The sequence below is a fragment of the Alligator sinensis genome, unplaced genomic scaffold, assembly GCF_000455745.1.
Source record: "Alligator sinensis unplaced genomic scaffold, ASM45574v1 scaffold1992_1, whole genome shotgun sequence".
Classification (NCBI taxonomy): Eukaryota; Metazoa; Chordata; order Crocodylia; family Alligatoridae; genus Alligator; species Alligator sinensis.
In genome coordinates, this window is record NW_005843341.1 from 1 (window position 1) to 10,079 (window position 10,079).

The 10,079-nt window shown below is 43.1% G+C and overlaps 1 protein-coding gene across 1 annotated transcript in view; it reads left to right on the plus strand.

The window, feature by feature from the left end:
* Positions 1 to 7,519: 7,519 nt before the first annotated feature.
* The window catches only part of ARIH1 (ariadne RBR E3 ubiquitin protein ligase 1), a 38,873-nt gene continuing 36,313 nt past the window's right edge, over positions 7,520 to 10,079 (plus strand). Inside the window, exon 1 of the mRNA XM_006038406.3 lies at positions 7,520 to 7,661. Within this exon, the coding sequence (XP_006038468.1) occupies positions 7,596 to 7,661 (66 nt within the window). The 5' untranslated portion in view covers positions 7,520 to 7,595. The remainder of the gene's footprint in view (positions 7,662 to 10,079) is intronic.

A 10,079-nucleotide genomic window follows, 5' to 3' on the forward strand; every position in this document is an offset into this window, starting at 1 on the left:
CCCCCCCGCTCCGAGTCCCAAGGGGCCCGTTATTTCTTACCTTTTCATTTCTTACCTGTGCCGTAGTGCTGGCCGCCCCGCGGCTTGCAGGTTCCCAATGCTCTCTTTCTTCAGGCTGGGCTGTCTCTGTGGGTGCCACCTGGTTTGGTGGTCCACAGCTTCCCCCGCCCTCATCTTCCCCTTCCCCCGGTGAGCCTAGTTTAAAGCCCACCAGAGGAGATCCGCCAACCTAGAAGAAAACACACGCTTACCTTTGGGGGACAGGTGAAGCCCATCCCAACTGAGCATGTCCCTCGTCGTGATGTGCGGGTCGTTGTCCAGGAAGCCGAAGCCTGCCTCGAGACACCACTGCTGAAGCCGCCAGTTGGTCCCTCGGATGCAGTTCTCATGCCGTCTTCCGCGTCCGTTCACTGGTAGGATGTAGGATTTTGCATTCTTAATGATTTTAAAGCAAAAAATAAAAATAAAATTGTAAGCTGGAATCTTCAGTCTTGGCCGGCAGCTATATAAACTTAGGCTGGTTTCTAAAAGTCAGGCTGGGTTTTCCATTTTAGGTCCATTGACGTACTGCTAGAGGTCCTATTTTTTCCCACTGAACAGAAAAATAGCAGCAGCTTTCATTTGCAGTAAACTTCCTATATGAATCAGCTGCTAATTTATTTAATTCTACAGTTTTAATACTAAATGCTTCAATGACGTTAGATTTAGCTGCAGCCTCAACTAGTTCCTTGTACTAGGTGCTTGACTCATAACAATGAAGGAACAATCTCTTAAGGTAGTTTTATTTTCTGTTGGGGAGAGGTGGGGGACAGGGGAAAACTTCTAGTGTTCCTTAACATTGTTTAGTTTTATTTAGATTTGTAGAAGTTGCCCTTTAAATATTCTGGATTACATTGGTCATGCTTTTAATCAAGTTAGGCTTAATGTTTAAAAAAGATGGCCTTTGAAAGACCAAAAAAATGCAGTTCCAGTTGAAATGCTTCCACACTATTTAAACTCTAATGAAAGCGTTAATTTAAAATAAAAAGGCTCCAGCTGAACATTGTGGTGGCTTGTGAAATGGGCATAGGTTCTGAGGGCAGGGGCATGTGGGGAGCAGATCACAGCTTTGCCCTAGGTCCCGGTCCCGTGCTGTCAGTGCCCTGTGATCCCAGGAACAGCTCCCTGCCCATAGCCCCATCCTGTCCACCTGGCTGCGCCCTGCCTGGGAGGGTCCCAGCCAGACTCCATGGAGGTCCCAGGATCACAGGGTGGTGGTGACAGCACAGGACTGAGTCCCATGTCGGAGCTGTAATCTCCTCTGTGCACGCCCCTGCCCGCAAAACCGGCCCTTGTCACAGGTGTATGGACAGAGGATTATGGCTCTGCTCCATGTTTGGCCAGGGCTTGGATCTGGGGAAGTAGCATCTGAGAGTGGGGCAGGCAGGGCCGGGGCTGGCATTGCGGGGCCGGAGCCCTGTGCTGTCACCGTCCTGTGATTCCAGGCCTGGTCCTGCCTGCCTGCCTGTCTGTCCCACTACTAGATGCAGCTCCCCCAGGTCCAGCCCCATCCTGGCTGAGCGTGGAGCAGAGCCATGATCCACTTCCTGCATGCCCCTGCGACAGGCACTGGTTCTGTGGCAGGGGTATGTGGCAAATGGATCGTGGCTCTGCCCCAGCCCCCAGCCTTGTGCTGTTGCTGCCCTGGGATCCTGGGGTCTCCACAGAGTCTGGGACCCACCTGGGCAGGGTGCGCAGCCAGGTGGACAGGACGGGGCTGCTTTAGGAGTTCTGGTGAGTTGCTGCCAGAGGGGTGGGAGAGGGATGCTGGCCCTGCCTGCAACAGCTCACTAAAACTCCCTATGTGGCCTGTGGGCCCAAATAATTGCCCATCCCTGAGTCTGTTTGTATGGTTGCAGGGATGAAGCAGAAGTAACAGTTGCAAGCCTTTTATTCCTCTTCCCCCTCTACTCTGAGACCTCCTGTTCTTTGACATCTCCCCTTCCTTACTTTAGACACTAACCATCAGGAAATGATGATGATCACAGCCCCTCTGGACCTGTTTACAGGTCTCAGCCTGAACTGTGGGATATACCTCAGGCTCTTTGACTGTTCTCATTTCTCTAATGTGTGGGACCACTGTGCCCATTCCTTGAAGTCCAGGATGTCAGGCAGTTTCTCTTTCCAGCATTAATGCTAGAACTTGTAAGGGCTCTTACAGAAAGGTCAAAATGCCGTGTAATGACCCCAAATCAGGATGAGAAATGGATATTTTCTGATAAGGCAGGAGAATGCATTATTCTAATGACATCCAAATAGAATATACTGAACCTGTATTTCTGGTAGCAAGACATCAGTCTGGTCTAATCAAAGGAGCATTTTCACAGGAAAGGAACATGCCTTATCTCTGTCCCCAAGCCTGAGAGAGAGAGAGACCCAAGTTGCTTGTTCATAGATCATCTTAAGATGACTTCTGTGTGGCCAAGCTCCATTTGACTGCTGACTTATAAATTAACCTGTACAGTACATAAAAACAAAACCTGTAGGGGTGGTGTGACAGCCCATGTGACAGATTGTTGGCCATGTACAAATGGAGCATTGCTTGTGTACTGTACTGTACTGTGCATGCAGCAATTGAGGATTTTAATCTCCTTATGCAAGAAGCATGCCATACATTCACATCTTCAACAGTACGTGCATTTCTTTCCTAACAGTGTTTTCTAGATAATTTGGGGGCTTGAAATGACAAGGGAAACGCTTCAGCAAAGTCCAGAAGGAACCAAGTGAACGCTTCTGTAGTGCTAAAATAAGAAAAACAAAGAAATATATTGGTCTGTTTAATCTGGGATCAGGAACAGTGAACTGCAGCAAATGTGATAAGGGCATGAGACAACATCACTACAGAGCAGTTAGTTGTTCAGATGTATTTTTTCCATCCCTTTAAAGTTTGCATTTCTTAAACTTGAATTTAGAATTTCCTGGATTTGTAATCCCAATTTCTTTTTTTTTTTAATTTTTTTTTTGGGGGGGGGGGGAACGACTTGAAACAATTAGTATGGATTTTGCTCTAAATGATGTCTAATCAATCTTAATTTCATTTTAAAGTTAACATCTAACTTGATGTAACGTAAGCTATTCAGAGGCACAGTTGACTAAAGTAAGGGAAAATCAGTGAAAGTTAAATGCTTTTAGAGAGAGGGGCAGACTATTATTATTATTATTATTATTATTATTATTATTATGTTTCCATTTAATCTTTTCATGCGAGATTTTGACCAGAATTACTTGCATGTTCAAGTTCCTCTTTCAGGTAGTTATAATCACCTGCAAATAAATTCCTAACTTAATGCGTGCTATTACAGTGCCACCATGCTAAGTGGGACTTACCCCTGTGTGGTTATGAGACCATGCTACTGATTTATAACTATGCTGTAACTTATCTCTGAGGGATCTGTAGCAATATAAGTGTAACAAAATGCTTGCAGCTGAAGCCTTTTTAAAAAAGTTTTTAAAGTTGCAGCTTGTTTGTATGGCAACAGGAAGCACCCAAGTTAAGTCAGAGTGCAACAGCTCCAGAACGGCAACTAATTTTTCCCTTTTGAAGCTGTTAAAAGTTACTTCAGAGCGGAGATTGCATTTTCGAAGTACTTTATATTGGCACGCAAGGGAATTTAGAAAGGTATTTTTAAAGCTCTCTCAAACAGCAGAGAGGTTTCCTGATCAAAAAGGATCAAGGATTCTTTATAGAACTTTAATATGAGGAAGAAATTTACCCTGTTGAAACTAAATGTGGCAGCATGCAGTGGTTTGGCATCCTACTGCAATAAGGTTAGCTGAGGCTCTGTGTCAGTAGTCTGAAGGGAGCAGGGTCTTTGCACCTTATGGGCAAAATTGACAGGTGGGACAGAAATGCCTGGCATTTTGTCCATGCTGACTTAGTTCTGCCGACTGAAATTCTGGCAGCAAACAGCAGCTACCACCACCAGGGTCTAAAGCAGTGATTCTTAACCCTAGGGTGACTTGAGATCATTTAAGGGGTGCCATAGGATACCAAGTGGCACTAGCACTGTGAGGTGTGCAAGCATGATTCACAAGATAACCCCAGGTATTTCAAACAGGAATCCATAGTGCTAAAAGCATTCTGACCCATTGGGGTGTTTTGAGTTCTTTGCAGTGGAAAAACTCCACTATTTTTTTCCACAGTCAAAAAAAATGAATGAAAATACAAGAGCTGGCATTTTCTGAGGGGTGCCTCACATGCAGTGAGGCTGAAAGTTATTGGTTTAAAGTGTGTGCACATCCATGCACTGCAGTGGTTATGCTGATGGAGTACAAAGTGTGTGCTGGGGATTCACCAGCTGCTGAAGGGACTGATAAGCTGGCAGAAGATGCAGGAGCATTTACACACTCCCAACAGACAGCTGCAGAAGCTGCCTTTTGCAATTCTGCCAGAAAAAAGGAAGGGGGAAGGTCTATTGCTGTATCAGATGGTAACTTTTAGGCTATCACTTCTTGAGTTGAATTTAACCTGCTGTTTTGGGGGGAAGGGATGGTTACCATGACCAGGGACTTTAGGGTAGGAGAACTGACAGCTCTTAACTGGTGGCACTTGCATTGAAATGGGTTCCACTGCTTATCTCTTGGATTTGACAGGCCACTTGCACCTGCTGCAGGCAAAAGGAAGATCCTGTGATGTCTTGATGTGCGTTAAAGTTGAATTCCCTTTCTGTTGTTCATGACTGACAAAGGGACCATCCCTTCAGCTTGACAGTCTCATGCTGTAGGGGGAAAGGGCGTAGAAATTCTGTGGTAGGACTTTTTATTAAAGGAGTGCCGGGGGCAATGAAGAGTAATAACAGTTTTTCTCCCTTGCTGCCTTCTCTTTTACATTGCTAATTGGTTACAAACATCAAAGCATATTTATTTAGAAAACTTATGCTAGAATGTTGTATAATGGATTAGAGAGGAGAGGTTGTCTAATGCAGTGTTTCTCTACCCATGGGTCGCAACCCAAAAGTGGATCGCAAGAATCCATGAAAGGGTCACTCATGGATAAACTATCAACAAGCTTTAAAACTGGATTTTCCTTTAAAGGAGAAAAAATTGGGAAACCATGGCTTTTCCCTTGCAGGCTGGCAGATTTGCAGCAAGGGGCTGCTTGGGAACCCCCACATCCCACACCCACCCCTTGCCACATACACTGGGGGTCTGGGGGTGGTGGGTTGGGAGTGAGGGGTACTGAGTTGGGACTGGCCATCCATGTTTACAGATGGGTCCTGGTACAAAAACAGTTGAGAACCACTGGTCTAATGGTTAGGATGACTTAGAGGTAATGTTCATTTTCCAACTTGTCCACAAATATCCGGTGTGATCAAGTTACTGAGTCTTTCTGCTTCTTCACTTCAGTGTCACAAGTGCTGTTCAAATAAATTCACTAGTTTTTAAGTGTTCTAGAGCTGTGATAATGGTGGCCTGTAAATAATGCATTAATTTGTCACAATCCTTGCTGAAGGCCATAGAGATTTTTCAGTAGTTCATTTTATAACTTCGTTTCTGTAGAGCACCTTGAGCTTCTGCTCCTCCTTTGCACCAGGAGAGTTAGTAAATTCCTGGTACAAGGCCATATACCCTGGTGGAAAACCTTCCAAAGACCATGACGAGCACAAGGGATTCCTTAATCCTGACTTTTAACCACTTCAGTGACTGGTCTTGTCTGTAGTGTTCCTGTAATGTGAAATCCCAAGGAGAGATACTGTGACCAAGCCAGAGGGCTTCAAGTTGCTTGTTCTTTGCCCTAAGTAAATAGAGTCTGAGTTTCATTTGAGCTTTAAATGCCTTACATTTATCTGGGAAACAAATTGTGGCACAGTCTTAGGCGAAAGGTCTCTTGCTACCTTAATGTTACGGTGACACTGGCTAAATTTTTTTCATCACATTTTGGCTAATAAGCAACTTTTTGATAGGCCTTACAATGGTCAATATTGTCTTAGCAGTTCTGTTGGCAGCCACTTCACCTGCTGCAAGTCTGAACCCAGTTATGTCGATGATCTGTGGAAATGGAACGTGGGAGGGGGGAGTTCTTTGAGATGGATTTGGCAATATGTGTTTGGAGCCAAATCCTTTTTACCTATTTAAGCACCTAAGTGCAATCCTACTCTAGCCACCTCCAGTCCCTGGAAAGCTGGTAATGTGAAAGGTGGAAGGGTCCTCCTCCTACTGACTGTTTTTTGTGGCTTGGCCTTAGGGCTAGGATGCCTTGTTGCAAAAGTAAGTGTATTATCATCTGTTCAGGCACTTGAATAAGGTGGAATAGGATCCCGCTTAAGCGTTCAAGTCTACTTAAGCATCATATGGGTGAAGTAGAATCCAGCCCTTGGCCTACTTTGGATTTTCTTCCTCACTCTGGAGTATGGAGAAGTCTTTGCATTTGGAAATGAAAACTATTATTATTACCAGATCTCTTACCCATTGATGAGGCTGGAGCACACAAAGTTAACCAAGTCACTTCTGTGCTTTTCTGTTTCAGTTTGTGGATCTTGCACCAAAGGGCTATGGTATAGCAGACGGGCCTAAAGAAATTAAATTATGTGGAATGTTAAAGGAGCAGTGGAAAAACTTAAGCTCCTTCAGATCAATTATGTTGGAATGGTGTGCTCCTCGGTTGTGAATTTATTGAAATCTTTTATTTTTTCCAGTTGCCTGTTAGTACTGATGCTTCCAGGGCTGATTCTGGTGTTTGCGGGGATATTGTTCTGCCATCTTCTGTTTGTCACTGCAATATACATAATTGCCTTTGAATTCTGTTATTTATGAAGCAGGTGCCCTCTTCAGAAAATCTAACCATCATTACCTCATCTTAACTCCCACATATGAGGTTATTGCTTCTGCCTTTCACTTTAACTGACCTCAAATCAACTTGTCCTATCAGAATTTTATTGCTAGAAGCTTTTGTTTCAATTTTTCATTTTCAGTAGTATCAGAGGTTTTTTTGTGAAACACCAAGTTTGCATGGTTATGAATTAGTTGAGTGACAGCTAACTTAATTTTGGGAATGTCTGACCGTCCCATCTTTCAGGCTTGTACTAGCTTGGCTGAAATATACTGAGGGAATTGCCAGTTTGCTGGTACTCCCCTAGACTTCCACAGAAAAGGAGCTCCAGCCCCCAAATCAAATTGTGTGCTTATCAGCTGATCTAGGCTTTACAATAGTCTTGACCAGAGTAGCAATTAATAATTGTCTGGAGAGGTTTATATATTTTTAAAGTTACAGGTTGCCAATTACCTCTGAAACGTCAAATGTAACTGTGACCCTAGCTCATTTAACTCTAAAACAGAACTGCTGGAAGTTAAGCTTCAGACAGCCTGGATTAAAGTGTCCTTTGGGCAAGCAAAATTCTGCAGTCCCATCAGCTGATGCTGCTGAGCACTGCTCCTGGTCTTTGTTCTTCAAATGCAGATTGTTTAGAAGATGATTACCTATTAAATATTTGCATGCGATGACTTAACCCATCCTATTTTTTCTGCATGCTTTGTGCAGGTACTTTGATGGCAACTTGGAGAAGCTTTTTGCTGAGTGTCATGTAATTAATCCAAGTAAAAAGTCTAGAACGCGCCAGATGAATACAAGGTCATCAGCCCAGGACATGCCTTGTCAGATCTGCTATCTGAACTACCCAAACTCGGTGAGTATGGTAGCCCTGTGCACAAGGCATTTGTTTCTAGTTCACAAAGTCTCTTTCTCTTAGTAAGAATCTAGCTGCATGTGTTTAGACCAGACACTTTGCTTGAAATGTTTAGCCTCTTAAACCTTGTATAAAGCCTTAAGAACGAAGACTTCTACTCTGTAGGCCTTAAAATTGCCTTTTAAAAGGAATAGGAGAGTGAGGGTTAGGATTGAAACTTCTAATCCACAAAATGATCTAGGAAAAAACACTTTCAATGTTGGAATGTAAAATGAACTTTCATGTTTAATTTTCCAAACGTGCTTGGCCTTGTGTTTGTATATACCATGTTACAACTCAGTTATATGAAATTTCATACCATTCCCCTTAAATCTTTTGTTTAAACACCATGTTTGGTACAACATGCATTTAAAAAAGTTAGATTTTGAAAAATAAATTTTTAAAATGAAAATTTTCACTTGTTATTTATAGTGAAAGCAGACTAACTAGAAATAAACTTCAGAGAGGTTAGGATCTTATACACGAGCAGAAGGTCGAAACATGGGGATTGGCAACACTGCAAACAAAGGAAATCTGCAGGGTTTTGTTCGGGTTTTTTTAGGGGAATACTCTTCTTGCTTCAAGTTTGTCAAATAGGATGACATTGGTGGGGGAAGCAGGATCAAGAGAATTAAGGATGCTAAAACAAGGCAGCATTTTCTCTAAATTCTTCTATATTGGCCAGTCTGACTAGGTCTTCTCTGCTAGTAGATTGACACAAGGGGCTGTTATTTTTAGTTTAATATTTAATGTTTGCACCATAATTTAATTCCACCAACACTGATTTGTATTTGTGTCAAGAAGTAAAGATGGGCACAAGTTTGTTTTAACTCTCTAGAGTCTTTAAGAATGGTAGTTCTAATTGTTCAGGCAGATATAGCAGAAACATAGTGCATTTACTGTAGTCAATTTATGATATTTGTAGTAACCACATTTATGAGCAAAGATTTCGAATAATCTCAGATTTGTGGTGGGATATTTGAGTAATGAAGTACAGATGTTAAGTAACAAAAGTGGGTAGGGGGATTGTATTCAAAACAATGTTAATATGTCCAGAGTTAAGCTTATTTCAAATGTACTGACTGTTTACTATATTTGTGGAGATCTGAGCATGGTATGCATTGCATTAAGTGGTGTGAAGTTGTGACAGCAGTGCAGTTAAACCATTCAGATAAATTTTATCTAATGCTCACTTTAATGTTTAAAAAGGTCATATCAGTATGAAACACAAAGAAATGACACTCAAAGAAAAAAAAAATGAAAAAAGGGAGAAACTAAGGAACATAACAAACTAGGGCCAGATAGAGGAAGCTCTTTATAATGAGCAAAGAGCAGCCCAAAACTGGCCTATGGAAAGTAAAACTGGAATTTAGCAAAGTCCTAGATATGCTTCTAACTCTTTGCTATGTTGGGGAAATGTCTTTTCCTGGAAAATGGCTTAGAGCAGGGGTCAGTAACCTTTTAGGAGCAGCCAGCCAAAATAATGGAGCATGGTCTGAAAGTGGGCCATTGTTTGCAGCCTGGCTACTGCCAACACTTGCTCTGCTGATGCATATGGAACCCAGCTGCTGCTGAATATTTCTTAGGCTAGGGACAGACATTCAAAAAGCCTGAGCCTGAATTGATTCAATCTTTGTAGGTTAGTCTAACCTGGCTAGGCTAAATCAGCTTTGTAACCAGACAGACATCCCAAAAAAGCAGGCACATGCCTGCAGTGGCTGAGGCTACAAGCTGTGGGGCACTAGAGCAGCCCTCCCTTCCCTTGAACAGTGCTGAGCTGAGGGGGGTTTGGAGACCAAACCCAGCAGGACACTGTGTTTGGTCTCCACCCTTGATAATGAAACATTTATCAGCTCTGTTATCAGCATTTAACACCCCATCAGAAAACAAAACCTCACTCATTACAAGTTCTTCTTAAACAGCTTTTCCTAAAGCAAAATGCCTATCAGCCTCTGGCTGCTTTACTATTCGTTCCATCCAGGAAGAGCACACACCAACTGCAGATGCTTTCTCAGCCTGATGAAGGGTTTTTAAACCTGAAAGCTTGCTAAGAAATTTTCCAACTATTTAGTTGGTCTAATAAAAGAGATCAGATTTACCCAGAGAATTTTGTCTGCCTTTTCCAAAGGAAGGAATGCAGGTACATTACCAGCTGAGCTGTTGATTACCTCCAAAAAGACCTACGCGGAAACTGTCCTATCTGCCTTGCACAGCATTCATTAGCATACCACATGATGGCTACCAGAGCTGTCCCGTGTGTGTGTGTGTGTGTGTGTGGGGAGGGGGTGAATTGGGGTGATCGCCCTGTTTTGGGGGGCCCCGCAGAGCTGGGCGGAGCAGCAGTGGCGTGGAGCTGGGCGGAGCAGTGGCTCTGCATCC